The following is a 20,366-nucleotide window of genomic DNA, read 5'->3' as shown; positions in this document are numbered from 1 at the left end:
GGCGGAACCACTCTTTTGCTTATGCAGCACAATTGCTGTAAGGATTACGCTTCTTTTTTATTCCTTGACGGTATTGATAATCTTATCTTCATTTAATTCAAGTTGCGCTTATATTTGTGTGATATGTTAACTTTATACATATGGTCACAGATCGCTCTCAACCACTGTTGCGAATCTAGATTTGCCCTGTTCACCACTTCAAAGCTGCTTTGATAGAAGCTGCCAGTAATTGACCGCCCTGTGCTTGAGTAGCAGCATTAGGGTGGTAATCACAACCTGCTTCCGCACCTTGGCTAGGCCAGTCTACAAAATGAGTCTTGACACCACTCAGCTGTTGCATGGCATCCTTAATCACACGACCATGGGTGCTTTTCTGTGCATCCTTCTCGGTAGGATAGTTGTCGCTGAGCAACGGTGAAGACACAAAGAAGAACTGCGCTTTCGGATAGTGTGACTGCACTTTCTTGACCAAGTTGACAAGGCCTTTTGTGAGATCCGCTGGGTTGACTGGGTCACGTACGTTGAGATAACTGAAGTCATTTGTACCGAGATTGATGACCACAGCATCAGGTACCCATGATTTGGGAAATGTGAAACTGTTGTCCTTGTCGTTGCCACCGTAGCGAGTGTAGAGAGTAGGCATTGTTGGTGATGTATCGGGAGGGGAAGAGGCGTAGTTGCGGGTCAGACCCTTTCCACTCCATGCTACGACGCTGTAGTCTGCGTTCAAAGCTCGGGCGGCTACGGCACCATATGTCTTGCCGTTGTTTTGGAGAGCGGCTGTGTCAACACAAGGAAGGACACCATCGAGACCGTATCCTACAGTGATGGAGTCTCCGATGATTTCAATCTTGCGGTTTGGCGGTGTCGCGTCGACCAGCTTACCATCAGTGGAAACATCTGTAATGCTGAAAGTACCAAAAGAGGTCTCTGATCGCTTGCGAAGCTCGACAGTGTGAGTCCCCTTTGGCAATTTGGGGACCGATATAGAAGTGCCGTTCACATTGGAAATGACAATTGGGTCTTTCCCATCGATGATCAAGTCTGCGCTTGATGTTCCGGTGATACTGTTGATGTTGATAGTTGCTTCAGTTCCCGTGAAGGTGAAGGCCACTCCAGTACTGGGCCACGTGAGCTGCTTGGTCGCAGGGTTGACTCTACCAACAAATCGATAGCCCTAGATATGAATGTCAGAATAGGTCTCTGCGGGTCCAGGTTAGACTTACAGGCAGTTTGGCAGCCGTGATGGCAGTGATGAAAAACGTCAATGCGGTCAGCTTCATATTGACTGTCAACAGCAAACACAAGGTAAATTGACTTGATAGATATGAGCTAAAGACGATTCCTTTTTGTCTTAGGATGTGAGGGATATTTTAAATATTTATAGATGTTCTGATGTACCATGTTCTTCGGCACGACCCATCCGAATTACCTAAACGGGCAATTTACCGACCCAGAAATCATCCACCACTCATAAACACGAGAAGCACTTTACATGAGACGACTTTTATCCATCGAGAACCCTTAAATATGACGATGACCCGATTAATATTCCGATTTTCCCATTTATATCCTGACGCGAGATGAGTAACGATGGTCGATGTTGCTTCAAGACTCCTGACAAATAATTACAAGACACAACAGTAACGATACGCGACTCAATCAACTAGCAGGATGTTGAGAAGTCCTTTACTCTTTTCAGTCTGACTTCACTGCCTCCGAGTTCCTCAATGGGTGATACTCAGCAGGGCGCGTTCCCTCTAAAGGGCCCACAGCCGCCACCCGCCGAGCATTCAACATATCAATGTCAATCCCGGGTCCCGTAAACGTGTTCTTCTTCGTGGTAAACCAGAGGACAATGACGAAACCCACCAATCCGACGAACACAACAGAGACATAGCTCATATTTTCTGCTGTAATGGGCATCGCTGTAGGGAAGCAATACAGAATGTCAAGGAAAACAACCCAGAGCACTGAGACCCCATTGATCAAAGCGCCATATTTGCCGAGGTTGAAATAGCGCAGCGGTAAAACGCGCTCACGTCCTCTATAAAGAAGGACGGCTTGAGGGATGACACACGACGTTTGCAGAAAGATGATAGCTGCACTGACCATGGCGGAAAAGGCAGTAGAGGAGCCAAGGAAAATCAGACCATACAGCTGGAACCGCAATGTCAGTATGGACAACACATAATTTTAAGCGTGTACTAACAGTGATGAATGTTGCCGAAAGTAACAAAGCGTTTACGGGAACCTCGAACCTGGGATGGATGCGTTCCCAAAAATGTGAGTATGGCAATGCGCCATCACGGGACACAGCCCAGAGTGTTCGTGACGAGGTTGTCGCTATAAACAGTCAGCTTAAAATTCACGTCATAAAGAGTCTCTCACCATTGGCGACAAGATTTGCAAAGAAGCAGAATGCAAACAACGTCATCAACACCGTTGCTCCAGACCGAGATCCAGTGCCTTGGAAATAAATCTCAAACAAGGGCAGTCCAGTCGTAGTGTTGAGTACGGCCTCAATGTCGGATATCGCATACATGAGAGAAGCAGCAAAAGGAAAGGCAGTAAAAAGGCCCATCAACAGAGGGTATATCATGACCTTGGGTACGTTCCTGGCTGGGTTAGGGATCTCTTCGCAGAGGTGAGCAGCACAGTCGCTACCCAGAAAGGCGTAGACTGCATTTCCAACAGCCAGTGTGAACGCAAATCCATCACTTGACCATCCTGTTCTGTTCGTTGTATCTGTAAAAATAAACTTTGACGAAGCAGGGTTCTTGGTCACCACGAATAGCGTGATGGTTGTAGCGCTGAGGGTCAAGACCGAAAGTAAGAACACCATCTTGTTGAAAAGTGGGATCCATCGTGACATGAAAATATTGGCAGAAGTGGCTATCCAAATGAGAGCGACGTAGATCAAATACTGGTGCCATCTCTTCTGATCCCAATCGGGATGCCAGGCGCCTACGATATCGAGGATCATGGATGAGACAAAGTTGGACACCGAGCTTGATGCAAGCCACCAGCCTATGACGCTCATCCAACCGTTCCTATGAAATAGTTAGTACATCGCAGCCGTTCCACAGCGCGTTGGATACTGACAAGTAAGATGCAAAAGGCTTGTAGTCGTCTCTGGCAACCATAAATGACCAGTAATACTGCGCACCAGCGACTGGATATGCAGATGCAAGCTCTGCCATGCCCAATGAGACGATTGTCGTCATAACTCCCGCGATGGGAAGAGACCAAAGAGTTCCAGCCGATGAGGCTTCAGTCAAGCTGATACCGATTGAAGATCCTGTACCCAGCCACGTACAGGTCAGAGTAAAGGACAGTGCACCTAATGACCATAGAGAGAAGCGACGCGGCATAGCCTGCTGATACCCCGCTGCCTCAAGCTCCAGAGCATCGCTGTTACCTGAGCTGTCGGAAGGGATTTGCGACATGGTGTTCATAGTTATGCGCTGAGTTGAAATTTCAGATACGGGCGTTCTACAATGAGAATTATGACGTGCGCCGCTAAAGCGTATCGACGAGGCGCAAAAGAAGCTTTATGTAAACCCCTCAATATAGCAGATTGATCACGCGAGCGTGTTTCGCTAGAGTGTAACACAAGAGTTCCGAGTGACTGGGTCAGATCCAATGATATACACGATGGTGACAGAGATAAGAGATTGTGCGACGTGTACGGTGAGGAGGATGTGGCTTGATTACATATTCTTTTAACGAGTGTTGAAAGTTAGAACATTGGCGTTTCTGTGTAACTTTATAATTGTGAGACATTCTGAAGTTTATGTCTCAGAAGCTTAATAACTGTAATTTAATCCTTTATCAGGATGACGTCGAACTATGTGCCAATGGAATTTGCAGAGTAGTGCAACGGTTGTGGTGGTAGATTCTCCTAGCATACAGACACTCCGTAAAAAATAGTAAAGAATGTACATCTGCGAGGGCCCTGACGGGATAACAAAAGAACCTTTCATTGTTTCCAGTAGAAGACAAATCACATGGTATATCAAGAAGATGGAATCCAAGAGCCTAGGTCAACATTACTGAACCAGATAAAGGCCCTGCCATGACCTACATGCCGCTGGGGTTCCACATTGGACAGAAGCTAAATGGCTGTAGGAAAGCCTAACCGCTTAGTAGTTAGCTTAGTACAAAAAGAAAACCATGCCCAGACCACGCATTCACAATATTCGCCATGTATGCCCAATGGGCAATTAATACAGCGCCCACTTTTCAATGCAAGTTTGATACGCAGCACTGTTATATTAAGCTCCTGATCGTTTAGGTTCCTCGGTAATACTCTTAATCACTGACGTCAAGTAAGCACAGGATACGGTTCCCTCCACGCGATTGGCGACATGCAGCAGAACCTTCTTTAGGCCAAACAGACGCTGTGCCAAGACACATTAAACACAATCGCAAGGACCCAGGCCAGCTGAAAGAGAATAATCAACCAACGAGGTGATAGACAAAGATTCCATGACACAATAAATCAGGGTTGCCGAATGATTTAGGGCTGTAGTGCGTTTCGTATTTCCCCAGTGCAACTCAGCATCCTGGTAATTAGCCGTTCTTTGATCGCTACAATTTTCTTCTAGGAAATATGATTGGTAGCCTTGTGATCTTTAATTTTAGCGTATGCGGCTTTGCTTACTCTCGTATGACTCGTGTTGTGTTGGTCAGACGTGCATATTATCTTCGCTCCACATCTTGACCTAGTTCAATTTTTGCCATGAGGAGAGGCTGTAAAATCTCTTTGTTAACAGACAAGCAATGTTGAGATATACCGATAAGGTTTACATTTGTCGTCTTTTTTTGGTAATGAAATGGTTGAATACAACATCCAGGACAACAATTGTAACTCAGCCGAGTCTTCAGTTCGTCAGCGACATACCACTCACAGCTTGAGACGGGATGTCCGAAAACCCCTGGCAAGCTCAGTCTTACCACCTGGTAAATCATCCAATAGATTAATGTCTCAGTTAACTTGAAAGAGATCGGCTCGTATTGGTATCCAACTGCCTGCAACCCTATGTCCATTCCACTATATTTGTTGGCTGCCTACCTACTAATCTATATATCTGCTGACCCAGAGCTGTATTTTCGTAAAGGTTCCGCCATTCTCAACATCTCCAGCTTATTCCACCATGTCTTTTATATTCACTGGCAAGAAGCTTACCATCTTACCACTTACATACCAAAGTCAAGACATCGACAGTTCAGATTGGATAACTCTTCTTACCCTCTGCCTTGCTCCACTCATCGCCCACATCATAGCCGGTTCGCCCTCACCGGTCTATCTTCACCAGAGCCGACCAAGATGGCATGAACAAATATGTTTGTACAACCCAACGTCGATTCTGTGGCGATACGCCGCTATCGCAGACCGTCGAATTCGAGCTAAATCATGGAATCGTACTGATCTCGCTCCTACCAATGCCGTATTCTGGACCAATCGAGGCTGGGATGGCTCTGAGGCAATGATTGCAAAAAGCGCGGCTTATTGCTATCGTTTTCCTGATAGCACGCGGATCTCCATATTTTCTCGGGAGATGATCACCACTATCATTGTCACTTCTCAAGGAATCCAAGCTGGTGTTCTTCTTGTGGGTGCGCTTAACAAGGACAACAATCCTGGCTTCACAAAATGGATGGCAGTGGATGCTATATTCTTCCCACTAGCTATGATTGGTCTTCTGAGACTCTGTTGTGCATTTTGGCTCAACGACGACTATGGGTATACTACAGCTCACTCGACTACCCCAGAACCTCCCGTCTTCTACGGACACTCATCTACGGATTTCACAGAGTTGGGGAAAATAAGTCTTCTACCGCGAACCGACTCTAATGAGACATCATCCAGTACCTTACTGGAGCGTTCTCTTTCAGATCAGCAACCCCGTTTCAAAACGCCATCATCCTCTTGGGGCAGCAAGGTCTTTCGATCATTCTTTCTTTTTCTGGTCTTAAGTCTCTTAGCACTCGACACATTGTTCATTATCCGTGGTGGAACGCATACCGCTACGAGTTTTTTCTTCACATTGTACTACATGTTCTTTCTCGCCATGACCGCCATGATATTCACGCCATACCTTTGGCAAGGCAAGACAACAACTACTATCATACCATGCATTACGTCAACCGCCTACAAAGCCTACACGGGTTTGATCTTCGCCATTACCGTGGCAGTGATTGTCGTCGCATGCGTTGAGACGCGGAGAACTCCATGTGGCAAATACACAAGCGGTCACGGTATTGAAGCTGATCCGCGTGCTTGCAGGAGTGAAGATACCGATTATGTGTCTCTTTATGTGGGGTATGACACCAACTCGTCCGCACTCGTTGTTCATGACTTTTCAATCTCCAACAGGACTGAATTTGTCGTTGTCAACTCCACTGAGAAGCCACAAGTTGATTTCAAGGGGACATGTTTTGGAAAAGTACTTTCAGATGAATGAATATTGTACATCAAATATACATAACAACTTTTTACCTGTCCTCTTTATCTACCCCTCAGCTGTTAAAGTCGTCATAAAGCGAAATTCCCAATAATCAGATAATCCTGGTAAGATCTGCATCAGACGTTGCAACGTACTGCCGCTTCTAACCTACGTGGCCCTCTTCCCCACTGATATTCGCCTACGGGGTGGGGAGTCATGCAATGCGAGATAAATGATTGACCGCCCTCTGAGGTTTTTTCTCTTTTCCTCGCACGAGTCGTTTTGTTTTGCTTTTGCCTCCAACCAACAAGCCAAGCATTCGCTTCTCGTCTATTATTTCGCCTATACCTTCGTTTGTCATACCTAAGCCTCCTACTCGGTATCCAATATGTCTTCTCCAAAGACATCATCAAGGCCTCGAACGCCTGAGCAGCGGGAGGATCCAGCCGTCGGGCCTGAAGATGGTCCAATCGAACCAGTTAGCCAATACTTCAGCCCCATGCATAGGGTCTGTACATCTCATTATGTCCTAACGCTTCCAACAGGACACCGATTCTGACTCTTCATATACAAAGTCGTGAGAAAAGTTGCAATTGGACATTGTGGCGGAAATTTGGCTAACAGGGACTAGAACTGGGGTCACTGACACCGAATCGCTCAAATCCTCCATTATGGAGTACAAATGGGTTCATGGTAGACGTTTTCATGCCTACGGTGACGGTACTTACTGGTGAGTTGTGATGTGAAACATAGAATCACGGGCAATTAATGAACGTACTTGTAGGGGTGCCAACGACGATCGTCAGCAAGAAGCTGAAGATTTGATGCAAGTGACGATATCAATTATCGACAAATGCCCGCAATTAACAAGTACTTAGTCATGAATTGTTCCGTATTGTCCTTGGCGGTAAGCTTTACCAGTCGCCTATTGGCGAGAACGTACAAGTCAGTTTGGTCACAGCCACTTGCTATTGGTATAGCTGACATTCAACCAACAGAACGTTTTAGATCTTGGCTGTGGCACAGGCATCTGGGCCATGTAAGTCTTGGCAGGGTTCTAGAACCCATGCATAGCTTTATGCTGACAAAAACAGTGATATGGCAGACCTTCACCCCTCTGCCGAAGTCGTCGGAGTCGATCTCTCACCAATCCAGCCTAACTTCGTTCCTTTTAACTGTAGATTCGAAGTTGACGATATCAACAAAGAGTGGACATACCCGGAGAATAAATTCGACTTTATCCACATCCGATACATGACAGGCACAGTTCCAAACTGGACAGAGCTCCTTCAAAAGGCTCAAAGGTGATGCCACACATCAGCCAACAGTCCAAATCTAACCGTTGACAGATATCTGAAGCCTGGCGGCTGGATCGAACATGTCGAACTATGGGGAAACGCCATGGCAGACGACGGAACCATGGCTGAAGACTCCCCACTAAAGACATGGGTTCAAGTCTTCGAACAAATCGGAGAAAAGATTGGTAACCCATTCTTCTGGGACCCGGTCGAGGCATTCCAGGAAGCTGGTTTGGAAAACATAAGCGAGCGAAAGGTCAAGGTGCCCATTGGTACTTGGCCCAAAAACAAGGACCTCAAGCAGTGGGGCGCCTGGAACCGTCAGTTCTTGCTGCAAGGCCTGGAAGGGTTTTCTATTCGTGGCTTGACCGAGCTTTTAGGGGTATGGTACTTTCAGTTTATTGACTTGGTATGTTTGCTAACTAAAGGCTTCTAGTGGGAATATGAAAAGGCACAAGTCTTTCTTGTGGATATGCGCAAGGAGATATTGAACTCTAGTCTCCATTCATATGTCTTAGTGTACGTATCCGTCACCCGTGAGATATCTCGCTTGGTACTGACAAGGAACAGAACTGCTGTTTGGGGTCAAAAGCCCCTTGAATAGAATAAATAACAACGACTCTAAAGCCGAAATACAATATAAGTATACCATGATTTATGCAACATCAATATTCTTGATCGTGATCTTGGGGACCTGCTCGAACACCGGAAATATGACACCCACCTCAGGACCTTTATGGTTCATCTGCGGAAAAGGTTGACTAGCATGGCCGCCTACGACGTGGATATCATATCTCGTGACAACAGTAGCAATAAAGCTCAAGGCAATTTGATGCATCAGGAACCTTCCAGGACACAGTGTCATACCCCCACCAAACGGCTTGAAGGTTTTCGCCGTAGCCAGTTTTGGGTTGTCGATAAACCTGTCAATGTCAAACGTTTTGGCGTCTTGTCCCCATATTTCTTCATCAATGTGTAATTGACGATAAGGCATGATGACATCGCTTCCAGCTTTAAAAGTAAACCCTCCAATAGCAGTGTCTGTTACCACGCGGCGGAAACCAGATGCGCCTCCGTGGACACGTAATGTTTCGTAGTATATCGCGTTGAGTTTCTGACAACCTTTCAGGTACTCGATATCAGGCTGGCCGTGAATACCATTCTTGAAAGCAACGGCAACTTCGGCTCTGAGATCTTCCCAAAGGTTGGGGGTATAGACCGTTCGGGAAAGTAGCCAAAAAGCAACTGTGGAGGGCATTCCGTTAATTCTGAAATGATGATTAGCACCATCCATGTCTTCGTTATGCAGGAAATTGTTAGACCTACCCCCAGAAAAGCTTGAAAACCATCGTGGCGATTTCTCGAGAGCCAATTCCACTCTTGCGCATGGCATCCTCTGATCTCAGAACAAACGATGCGGCATCTTGTCTCTCGCTCGGAGGGAGCTCAAAGTATCTAGTCAGACCATCAATGACTGAACCCATCGCATTGTGAGCAGTCTTAAACATATACTTTGGCGCTCTGAATATCATTTCCCACGCATGATGATCAAAGATAGGGAACGATTCCAGTATTTCGGGAGATTGTTCCAACAAGACTTTTCCAAAGAAGGCGTTTGTAGATACCATAACGATTACGTCGCCAGCGAATTTGAACATATCATGTTCACTGGCTTTTCCGATGGTCAGTGGACTACCTTGCTGTAGAGCATCATCTAGTTCCTTGATGAACTTGTCAAAGAAAGGCTGCGAGGAGGGACATAGTGAAATCTCTTCCCGCACCCAGTCCAAGACATTGTTGGTCAGCGATACAGCAGGTTCGCCGAGTTTTGTGTTCCACATGATGTCCCTGGTCTTTTGAGTGACCCCCATGCAGAGCATTAGTTGGTCAATGAATGGTTCATACACAAAGTCTTTGGATTTTCTGTGGACCTCGCTGAGGTAGCGAGGATCCAGTACGACATATGTCCGACGGCCCCCGATTAGTAGGCTGAAAGGCTGGGCAGCACTTTTGAAGTGCGACCTGTAACAGTCAACACGTATACTTAAGAAAGTGAGTAGAAGCTTACCTTCCAGATGTGATAGTCTTGTGAGTGTTTGTCAAGAACGAGAAAGTATGGCCCACGACTAGACATGTCAGTTCGGGAGTTGAAGATATCACCGTGCATCTTGTCTTACCTGGTATCCAATATGGTAGCATTGGGGGCTCTGTCCCAGAACTCCACCTCGAACTCGTGCGTAGAAGGCACTGCCATGTGATATACGTCACTATAAAAAGTCCAAGGAGATAGTTGATAAAGTTGTGTTGTAGCGTCACATCTTGTGCTTGTACTTCTACTATCTTGAGTGTAGAGTTGATCTCAGGACTCATAGATATGGACTGCATGGTGTAGTGCTTAAACAGATATGAATTAATTCAATACATTCCCGTCTATGACATCTCGATAGACTGTGATATTTAAAGTTTCCTCTTCCAAGCTGGCCAAAAGGCATGAAGGATTTCGGAAGCCGGACAGAAGTGCACCATAACATGAGTTTCTGTCAATCCTGTGTCCGTCCTACTTCGCGGCGTCCCGTGTCTCCTGTCACTTGATTCTTTGGTTATGGCTTGAGTGTCCCGTCCCTTTCTTGTAGTACATGTACCACAAGATCGATTCCACAGAATCGCATCGACATTCGTAAGATTGATGCCTTGTAACATCCACAGCAGACGTCAAAACACAAATTCGCGCATATTGTCCACATTGGTGTAGCCAATTACCAAGTGACAAAGGATGTATCGTTACATTTAATTGCGCTCTTTCAGCCGTGAGTCTGAGTTCTGATTGGCAGTGTATGAATACTACTGTTTCACAGGCTAAGTAAGCTGCAGTAGAGGTTCATCCACGATTGGTATGGATGCCTTCACCTATGTGCGGGGCACGATTGACAGCATCCTGCTTACGGAGTGGAGTCACTAGCACCCAGTCTTCACTTTTCCCATCAGTCAATAATTGTCTAAAGTCAATCTCAGTAGTCATGGCAGCTGAGTCACTTCCGAGTCCAGTACTGGGCCAGGGAAACTCCGAGCATGGATCGGAGCCTTGCACATACATACCTCTTAGCAAGGGACAGATACGTGTGCTGGAACTGAGCCCCGCTAATCAAGAAACTGACCAGCTTCGAGGCAACCTGCGAGTGAAAAGTTTGGACGAGTTACCGCCGCGTCGGAAACACTTTTCTTCTGATGTGACAGAGCCGATTGACCCAAGCAAACACTTCTGCTTCGAAGCCATTTCCTATGTGTGGGGTGAAGCTAGCTTTACTCAGATCCTTGTCACATCCAAGGGCTTCATTCGCATCACACCGTCACTTGCCTCAATCCTAAGACGTCTCCGTCATCGCGAAGAGCCTCGTTTTTACTGGGCTGATGGAATATGCATCAACCAAAACGATATTAGCGAGAAGGAGATCCAAATTCCTCTTATGGGAGTCATTTACGGGTCTGCTGTGCGTGTTCTCTGCGATATTTGTGAAGAGAATGGAGATCTATTCTTAGACCCTATGAGGCGATACTGGAAGAAGAACATCCGCCGTGGCTTTAAACTAAACCAAGGTCACTCGATGACTCTTTCCAAAGAAACGACTGCCGCAATTATGGGCGTCCAACTACCCACCCAGGAGGAATCAGATGAGATTGAAGCATTTAAAACGGGAGAGTGGACTGAATGGTTCATCAAGTTTATATCCTCACCTTGGTTTCATCGCTTGTGGATTTTCCAAGAGTTTGTTCTTGGCCGCGATGTGACCATGATCTTTGGCCATAGGCATGTGCCGTGGGGAGAACTTTACGCAAGCATAGTACCCTACCCGGGCGCTGGAATCCCATGGGACTCAATGGAGATTATCAAGCCAGAGAACATGACCAAGCTGACGTCGCTCAACTCGATGTTCCTAATCCGTGCTTACAGGGTTATCGACCCCAACACCGCACACGGTCGCGAATTCATGAAGGTCGCTAGTATCCTACTTGGACACGCAGACATGAGTCAAGGCCAGTTTCCTATGTTTCTTGTCGCTGGCTGCTTCAAGCAATGCACAATTTCTCGCGATCGATACTTTGCTATTCTAGGCCTCGTGGATGAAGTAAGCGATGGGAAGGCACATGAACTGCATGTCGACTACACATCGCCTATTAGAGACATCGCCATCCGCTTCTGGAAACGCGCATTGCAGTTACACTCTGGAGGAGAGCTCGTGCTCATTGCTGGGCTGGCTGGTCGAAGTGAGGGGTATCCCTCTTGGTTGCGGGATCTCGCTGTACCCAACCCATTGAATTCCGTCTGGCAGTTTGGTCCCCAGAGTAATCCTTGGCATAAGGCTGGCGGAGACCTTAATACTTGGTCTGCGACATTCAACAACGACGATCCTGACCAGATGATCACCAAAGGGTTCATGGTTGATAGCATTGCCGAGGTCTCAAGTATAAAACAGGTCGAAGTCATTGAACTCGAGGCCATTATAATATGGTTCGAGCAAGCCATCACTTTCTTCACTTCGGGGCACCAGACAAACGGATCAGACACAGATATACAGTATTCTTTTACTGGCGAACCTACCCAAGACGCAGCTATCAAGACAGTGTGTGACTTTAACGCGCAAGACGGACGTGGTGATACGTTCGCAGCCATTCAGCAGCTGGGTCAATCCATCCTCTCAACATTCGCGTCCTATCCAGACAGAAATGAAGATAAGATGAAAGCTCTCGGCGATGTCATTGGAGACGATGAGGCCGTTTTCAAGGAGCTGTTCACGCAGGTCTACTCAATGCGTGGTCTACGACTTTTCAAATCGGAGAAAGGTATGTTTGCAATGTTGCCAAAGGAGGTGCGTAAGGGGGATTCTGTTTGGGTTCTTAAAGGTTGTCGCTTGCCCGCTATTCTGCGACCGAGCCTTGCATTCGCTGGGTCGTTTGAGCTTGTTGGTTGGGGTCATGTATATGGAATCATGAATGGAGAAGCCATGCAAATGCCAGAATTTCACTGGGGGGAGGTCTCTTTACGGTAATTTTATAGCATGCGTGCGATCAGGGATAACATGACAGGCCTTGGCCTTCATTGCTAGAAAATAGGACAGCATCAAGCGATTAATGGTAGACAACTGCAAATTATGCCATTCATGGCAGAGTGGATATTACGCTAACTTTAAACATCTATAAGACTCTTTAAATCTTCTTGTTTCCCTCGATGTCTTGTCCCGCAGTGTTGGTGTTGACGGGAGTGATGACTTCGACACCCTGGAGCTTATCGTCCCTGCTGGGTCCAACAATCTCAAACACTGATTCATAATTAGCAATGATCTAAAAGAAGGGATGTGGAACAACTTACAGTCAACAGGAGTTGTGGTAAACTTGCGGGCGTTGACCTTCTTCTGGAAGAGGAAGTCAAGATCGGCAAAGCTACGGTTCTTGGTCTCAGGAAGGAAGAAGAAGATCCAGATAGCCCAGATGAAGCAAAGGCCAAAGTAGAACATTCCAGTCTTTGCTCCCCAGTTCCAGGCGTCGCTGCTGCTGTTGAGCATACGGGGGTTGAGCTGCTGGACGACGATCTGACCACAGACGTAGACGGCACGACCAATGACGATGGTCTGGGCTCGGACACGACTGGAGGCGGTTTCGGCGACGACGACGTAGGTGGTGGGACCGAGGGAAACCTTAAAGATACACTGGACAACAACGAGGAAGGCAGCGGTGACGATGGCCACACTGTCTCCATTGGCAGCGAAGCCGAGGATACCAATGATCAACATGCATGCGCCGATTCCGGAAGAACCCCAGAAGTAGAATGTACGACGGCCAATTCTACCCATGAGGGAGATGGCGATAGCAGTGGCAAAGATGTTGACGGACTGGATACCCATGTTGTAGTTGAAAGCGTTCTTGCTGCTCATACCAACAGACTTGAGCAGAATTGCAGCGTAACTGGTAATGGATTGACCGTTGAGAATCTGGATAACCCAGGCCATGCAGACAATACCAGTTCGGCGAGCGTTGGTGCCATGGAAGCAGTCCATGAAGCTAGCATCCTCGGCCTCAACCTTCTCCATCTCGTTGGTGTGCTTCATAAGAGCAAGAGTCTGAGCCATGGTCTCATCAGTGTAGTGGCCAGGGCGAGCAAGACGGCGAAGACTCTTCTCAGCCTCCTCGATCTTGCCACGGCGGATAAGGTACCAGGGACTCTCAGGGGCGAAGAAAGCGACGGTGAACAGAGGAGGAATCCACATCCACTGAAGACCGTAGGGCACACGCCAGCCAGCATCACCCTTGAGGTCGAGAGAACCACGGAGGACACCAGTGGCGAGGAAACTTCCGGCTCCCCAGCACATGGAAACCCAGGCGGTAAGGTAACCACGAAGGGCAGCGGGGCAAATCTCGGCGGCGTAGGCGGTGGTGAGGGTCTGGAAGATACCCCATGGGATACCACAGAGGAGGTTACCGACGAGAAGCATTTCGACGTTGACGGCGAAGAAGAGGACGAAGATGGTGCAGGACATGAGAGCCATGGCGAACTGGGGATATGTCAGCTTCATTTCTTTGTACAAGTGTGAATAGTTGTCAACATACCATGTAAACGCGTCGAGATCCGAATCGCTGTTGAAGGAAACCGTTGAGCAAAAGACCGAGGATAGAACCACAGTTGTTTCCAGCACCAATAGCACCCTGCCACTTTGTAGAGATGTGTTGCTTTCCGTCAGCATCGGGCCAACCAAACCGATTGAGGTAGGCGTCATGAGCGAAGAAGTTGTTGATGAGACCGACATCCATTCCCTCCATGACCAGCGCAACACTCAAACCCATACTAAAGGCCACAGCAGGCCAGTATCGGCTGAACAGCTCCTTCTTGGGGATGAGAGACTCTGCATCACTGGCAGCGACGGCGGCTTCGATGAGTTCGACCTGGGAGTTGTTGCCCGAGTACTCTGTGTGGTGGACGGGGAGTTTTCCTCCATCTTCCACGTGGGCGGGATCCTGAGAGGGCGCCATTGTGGATGAGAATCTGGGGAATGGAAGAGAGGGAATGCAAAAAAAAGGAGGAATGGAGAGAATGCTCAATGCAGATCTGGGGAAAAAGAAGGGGAGGAGATGGGGGGAGGATATAAGGATAGATATAAGCAGTCTCCGCACCCAAGACAGTGGGCCTGTTTTTAAACCTCATGCCATGGTATACCCTCGTCGGCTAGGAAAGAAGCCAAGACAAGTTACATCAACAAGACTGACAAGGATTACCGGTCAAATTTCCCCACGGGGTCCGCGAATCAGTCCCCCATGTCTTCTACGCCACGGGCTGACTTTCCCCGCATACAGAGGACGAATTGGATGGTTGCTTTTGTTCGCTGGCTTTAGCCCGAAAAGGCGAACCAAGCCAGTTTCAGTATAATCAAACAGTACATCGGGAAAAAGAAACCCGAGTCATGTCTAGGAAAGGCGCTCAAGACAGGACGACAACGACAAAAGCTACGGTCAAGCTATATTTACGGGGTTTTATTAAGGTTGTAGCGCCCGATAAAGAAAACCTCCACCCCCAGAAACTGTTTGAATGGGGGAAGGGGAAGGGTTCCCACAAGAATTACCGCGGCCTCAATTCTGGGGTACGAAGGACGGCAGACAACCGTGACAGATGACCATCGAGTCGTTTTTGGAGAGGACTCCTCAATTGAGAAATGATGCAGGTTCTCCAGATTACCATTAATAGCATCTATTATTATTCCCTCATGAATACAATTACTCCATCACTCCCCATTGTCTGTCATTCTGATCTCTGTGGTAATGACCTCGGCTAACCATGAGTCGGCACGGTCAACCTCATCGTTTCCAATTGGTCAACATTTTTATGACTGACTCTCTTGGCCGACGAGTTAGTCCCTGTTCCAGACTCGCTATTCTTGCCGAGACCATCACATGAACCAGCATCCTAGGCGAATTGTCATCGTATTTTTATGCCAGTATTGTAATAGTTGATACAGACTATTTGCTTGGCATGAAATGAAGATATCATGACAAAGATATTGATATTGACGTCGAAAGAATTTAATGAAGAAAGCCAAGCAAGAGATGGATGAATTGATGTGTGGGAGACAAGACTAACCCCCATCAACCCTCCAGAAACGAGCTTCCCCACAATGCCCCGACCCCAAAGTTGGTCCGTTGTTCTTCAGCGTTCAAGCTTATTTTAAAGAGAGAGCGAGTGACTCAGACGAGTAAGGTGTGGAAGTCAACTAGTTTAGTTTCGCCTATTAGGTATCGCTAAATAATGGGCATCAACGCCCTTTTCCCCTCATTTTCTATCTGTCAGAATGAACTGAGCGGAAATGTTTCGCCGATACCTAAACTACGGCATTGATGACCGGTAATTGCCGGACTGTCACAAACGGCTGAGAACGGACGTGGCACCGACGAAACTGGGCTCGTTTCTTAACGAAGCTAGATAAATATTGGCGTTTAGAAGGAACCATTCCGTCCTTCGTTCTGCCAAGTGATTTCACTATGTCTCCTTTCTTCAAAATGTTGGATTGTGACTGCTTCGGTATCTCGGTCCATTTCGACGCGTTCATCTCACAACTCCAACCCTAACTCCAAGCCACCAACGCCATGTTTGGGGTTAAAGCCCCCAATCTTTCATGCCCATCTAAGATCAGATTGAATTAGCCAAGTAATCTTGTCCGGGTTCCTTCACCTCCTGCAGTGACCAACATGCACGTCCTTCCAGTCTCGGTACGCGTCAAACTTGTTTTGAGCATAGATTTGCAGTCTCTTCGGCCATTCCCCCCCTTTTTGGGGTTACTGTGACATTAGTTACGGTGGATCGTGCACTCCCCGCATTCCGGGGAATAGACCGTGTCACGATGATCCTTGCAGACTTGAAGGCCTGAATATTCATCTTTTTGCCTTTTGACATTGTACGCGACCCGGGAGACTGGATCGTGAGGAGAATCACATGGCAAGCCGTACTATGTATGTTCACTAGTGTCTTCAAAGGCGCGTTGTAAGCATGGGTTTGAGTGTAGGCCGTGCATAGACTTTGGATGAATAATACCTTCGGGGTTTCTATACCCGAGATGTCAACGGCGGTGTCCAGGGACACTACTAGGATGTGAATTCTGAGAGCTGTCACTTCAGTACGCGCTTTCGGTTGTCGGGTCATCAACGTAGCCTCATCGCCCTGGAGAGAGACCCTTGAGCATCGGAGGATACTGACAGCTTGGACCAGATGCACGCAGGCACGGTATACGGGGAACAGTAACATCCGCTGCAAACAGACAAGGGGGTATCGTGGCTTTAGAGATGTCAGCCCGTATAGAGCTTTGCTTGCTTAGAGATGAATGTGTGTGTACAAGAGCCAACAACAAACGGCTTCAGAGCAGTTCAAGTGAACCGCGTCAAGAAGTGCCAAGTAATTCATCTCATCTACAGTGTCAAAACAACCTGTAGCCCTGGGTATCTATCACTACCTTGACAGCCAGATTGACAGTGTCTACAAAGACTTGGCGTTAGATCTCTACGGCGAGCGACGGCACAGCAGATAGTTCTTACTTGTCTAACCTGCACTGCAACCCTTCTGATCGACAAAAGGTTCCCCAGACTCACCAGTCACCAACTGCTCTAAGCCAATCCATGGCTTTGAAGGGATGAATCGGTTAAAGGGCAGGATCCTCTACCTCGTGTATGTATGTGTCCCTGTAGTGGAGGTCTTCCTATGCGGCCCAATAGTAGAACGAGCGCTGCGGCACAGTTTTAAAACTGTGGGATTTGATGCGGCGAAGAAAGGCCAAGAGGTTGAGGTGTTGTCTCATGTACAGCCTTGATTGAGATGTCAAATTGTAGCTGTTACATGTTGTTGTGAGTGTTGATTAAGATGCACATAGCGAAGTCGATCGCTCAACCAGAACAAACGCATTGCACCAGAGTGGTGCGCGTATATAAACAAATCAGCACTTCAGAGCTCAATAATTATAATAGCTTCAAATCTATTAATTGGTACTATGCATTGAATACTGGATTGAATTTTGGAAACCGGAATTTAAACTCTGCAGTGGTAAAAATCGCTGTTTGATGGTCTAGGGTAACTAGACGCGATATGTAGCACGTGACCTGAATCACCATCCTCGTTCTGCGAGAGCTCTCTCTGCCACCTGATGGAATGAATGGCGAGTGCTGTGGCGAGTGCGACGCGCTTTCAAACGCACGCAACCAGTTGCTACTCCTTGCTTGCATTGGTTCAAGGTCTTTTCACAAGATGTTCATTATATCGGAATAACCCACGCCTTGCGCGACAACTCCAGCCCCCTCTTTGTCTCCGTGACACAGCCGAACACGCGACCAGCAATGTTTGATGCTACCTACTACGCGAGCATATTCATCTTCGCCTACCGTCTGCCAACTTCTTTGACTGTCCAAGCGGCTGAGCATTAGCCCGTCGTCTACCCCAATCCTGGACACCGACGCGCGAGCGACGCGTGCCTTCGCATATCCTGCCTTTCGCTCGTACATTAAAGCCCAAAGCTTCCCTTATCGACGAGTTCCCGTCGTCCGCCCGCGTTCAACCCCTTCAGTTGCGAGCTAGTCGTACTCCATGTGATGGTGCTTGTCCTCGTTCAATCATCCTCGACTGTCTCATCACGACGCGAACCCAACGAAGCACTTGACTATCCATTATCGAGCGGCCGATACTTTAAACATCGCCTGCCTTGCGCTGCACATTGGTCAATACCATATGGGAACGAACGTACATGAACAACTGGTGACCCGTGGTCGGTGCAGGCCAGACGCGTCGTAGTAAATCCGAGACGGAGAGGCGACCGCTGCCAGTTTGCGTCCCTCTCCATCCTTGACACGCCCACTGGTGAACACGTCCATCTGCTGGTCTCGACCGGACAATTCGTCCCCTGTGATGCGCTTTGTTGCGCCGGAATGAGCTTTCCCCATCTCGTTTCACCACAGGTCGTTCTCCCCATACATCCTCCTCGCATCGATCGGTCCTCACGACAAATGCCTTGTGTTTCCTGCGATCGTCCATTCGAACCATACATCTCGTCTCCAAAGACAGTGCAAGGCACGCCATCGCGATGCTGGGCTAGACCTTTGACACCGCCTTTGATGCAGTCCCAGTGAATCACTGCCGACGTCAGATATGACTGCTAATGTTTGAAGTCGTATGCGCTGCATGGTACCGTGACTCTATGACCATCGTTCCCTGAGTCCCGTGCGAGATGTTAGACCTTCTTTTCGCCATGCGATGTGTCGCCATGCTACCCATCGGTGATATTGTCTTTCCACGTACAACTGTAGTCGTTCCACCAATTGTTAGAGGAACCGAGTAACATCCTCATACCATGACCAGCTCCTCATTCTGAAGTAGCGCATTCACCACCACGTCGTCTCCGTGATACAGCTGTACATACGTTCGAATGGCCGGACACTCCACTCTGGCTCTCAACTCAATCCACCAAATGCTCCGTCCCGCCTTGCGGTACCATAGATACAGCAGCAGCAAAGCGACAGGGTCTTTCTCAAGAAGTAATGCTTTGAACACCCCATCAAGACTATGTGTGAATAGCTGCGTGTGACCCGTGGTGACTTCACTGTCCGGTAGATTGAGCACACGAGACACAGCATGCGCGGCGATGAAGTACGGGTTGCCATCCGCCGTCGATAGATCGTGCAAGAGACAAATATCGGCCAGCGGTTCTGGTATACCGTGTATCCCGACTTCTGGCAAGGGTGATTGCATCTGATCAAACGTCGCCGCCATGACATGGAAGACACTGTCCTTTCGGTGCGGCTCTACCATTTGCCATAGCGACATCTTTCCATTGATCATCTGTATCCATTCCAAGTCATTTCTTGTAGATGGATTCAACGGCCATGAATCTTCAGGCCTGTATGCATCGGGAGATGAGAATGTGAGAACAGCCAAGGCGGCCGCGGTGCCCCAGACAGGGTCTTTGTCTCTTTTCTTGAGCGGTTGTCTCAACTTCTCGTTGAAGAGGGCTGTACTTTGGGACCAGTGGTAACACTCTTCTAGACTACGTCGGGAGTATGAGGTTGTGTTTAGGAAGCGATCATAGGTAAGAGCCACGGCCAGAGAGGCATGCATCAAGCAAGGGTACTGAGAAACATCAGACTCAAATACGGGAGTACACAGTGACTTGGGTTGACTTACAGTAAAGGCCAGCTTGAAGAGATCCTGGTTTACTTTCAACATGTTAGGATCATCAGGTGTAAGAAGACTCCGCCCATAGTATCGAGTCGCAAAGTCCTGACACTTGGAGTTTAGCTGATACTTTGTGAACTCATCAGATGTCCAGACAGGGTTTGGTATCGAATGTCTAAGCGCAGATTTGTATCGGACTAGAGACTTTCCAGTGTCGGACGTCACTGGTTGTAGATCTGGGACATTAAATCCGAAGTTGCATAGAACACCAAAAGAAGCACACATTTTGCAATTGGGTTTAGTCTCGTCACACTATAGATAGAATTAAGTCGCGAGCGAAGATGTGTCTAGACAGGGGCAGTTCGGACCTTGACCTTCCTCAATTTACAATTCCGGCAGCCATGTCTTGACCTCTGGACCAGTCTAGAC

General features: G+C 47.8%; 8 protein-coding genes across 8 annotated transcripts; 3 read left to right on the top strand and 5 right to left on the bottom strand.

The window, feature by feature from the left end:
• Window positions 1-190: 190 nt before the first annotated feature.
• On the bottom strand, window positions 191-1,283 carry FSST1_012526 (SGNH hydrolase-type esterase domain-containing protein; the record flags this gene model as incomplete). Its single annotated transcript, XM_083235761.1, has 2 exons — window positions 191-1,177; window positions 1,227-1,283. The coding sequence occupies 2 exons, from the start codon at window positions 1,281-1,283 to the stop codon at window positions 191-193; spliced, it is 1,044 nt and encodes a 347-aa protein (XP_083082222.1).
• Window positions 1,284-1,698: 415 nt separating this feature from the next.
• FSST1_012525 (amino acid/polyamine transporter I) lies at window positions 1,699-3,449 on the bottom strand (the record flags this gene model as incomplete). Its single annotated transcript, XM_083235760.1, has 4 exons — window positions 1,699-2,160; window positions 2,213-2,346; window positions 2,392-3,053; window positions 3,106-3,449. The coding sequence occupies 4 exons, from the start codon at window positions 3,447-3,449 to the stop codon at window positions 1,699-1,701; spliced, it is 1,602 nt and encodes a 533-aa protein (XP_083082221.1).
• Window positions 3,450-5,159: 1,710 nt separating this feature from the next.
• On the top strand, window positions 5,160-6,470 carry FSST1_012524 (uncharacterized protein; the record flags this gene model as incomplete). Its single annotated transcript, XM_083235759.1, has 1 exon — window positions 5,160-6,470. One exon carries the CDS (start codon window positions 5,160-5,162, stop codon window positions 6,468-6,470), a length of 1,311 nt encoding a protein of 436 aa, XP_083082220.1.
• A 370-nt stretch (window positions 6,471-6,840) lies between these two features.
• Window positions 6,841-8,354, top strand: FSST1_012523 (S-adenosyl-L-methionine-dependent methyltransferase; the record flags this gene model as incomplete). Its single annotated transcript, XM_083235758.1, has 10 exons — window positions 6,841-6,930; window positions 6,998-7,029; window positions 7,084-7,182; window positions 7,237-7,278; window positions 7,331-7,397; window positions 7,451-7,491; window positions 7,547-7,756; window positions 7,802-8,132; window positions 8,187-8,269; window positions 8,321-8,354. The coding sequence occupies 10 exons, from the start codon at window positions 6,841-6,843 to the stop codon at window positions 8,352-8,354; spliced, it is 1,029 nt and encodes a 342-aa protein (XP_083082219.1).
• A 51-nt stretch (window positions 8,355-8,405) lies between these two features.
• On the bottom strand, window positions 8,406-10,135 carry FSST1_012522 (cytochrome P450; the record flags this gene model as incomplete). The annotated part of the gene is made up of 4 exons (XM_083235757.1): window positions 8,406-9,018; window positions 9,077-9,772; window positions 9,819-9,876; window positions 9,928-10,135. 4 exons carry the CDS (start codon window positions 10,133-10,135, stop codon window positions 8,406-8,408), a joined length of 1,575 nt encoding a protein of 524 aa, XP_083082218.1.
• Window positions 10,136-10,767: 632 nt separating this feature from the next.
• On the top strand, window positions 10,768-12,795 carry FSST1_012521 (HET domain-containing protein; the record flags this gene model as incomplete). The annotated part of the gene is made up of 1 exon (XM_083235756.1): window positions 10,768-12,795. One exon carries the CDS (start codon window positions 10,768-10,770, stop codon window positions 12,793-12,795), a length of 2,028 nt encoding a protein of 675 aa, XP_083082217.1.
• Window positions 12,796-12,952: 157 nt separating this feature from the next.
• On the bottom strand, window positions 12,953-14,770 carry FSST1_012520 (uncharacterized protein; the record flags this gene model as incomplete). Its single annotated transcript, XM_083235755.1, has 3 exons — window positions 12,953-13,065; window positions 13,116-14,295; window positions 14,351-14,770. 3 exons carry the CDS (start codon window positions 14,768-14,770, stop codon window positions 12,953-12,955), a joined length of 1,713 nt encoding a protein of 570 aa, XP_083082216.1.
• Window positions 14,771-19,109: 4,339 nt separating this feature from the next.
• FSST1_012519 (uncharacterized protein) lies at window positions 19,110-20,222 on the bottom strand (the record flags this gene model as incomplete). Its single annotated transcript, XM_083235754.1, has 2 exons — window positions 19,110-19,892; window positions 19,947-20,222. 2 exons carry the CDS (start codon window positions 20,220-20,222, stop codon window positions 19,110-19,112), a joined length of 1,059 nt encoding a protein of 352 aa, XP_083082215.1.
• Between the last annotated feature and the right edge of the window lie 144 nt (window positions 20,223-20,366).

The sequence above is a fragment of the Fusarium sambucinum genome, chromosome III, assembly GCF_050947815.1.
Source record: "Fusarium sambucinum isolate potato_lamoka chromosome III, whole genome shotgun sequence".
NCBI lineage: Eukaryota > Fungi > Ascomycota > Sordariomycetes > Hypocreales > Nectriaceae > Fusarium > Fusarium sambucinum.
The sequence above is the reverse complement of the archived record's forward strand: the minus strand, read 5'-3'. Positions and strand labels throughout refer to the sequence as shown.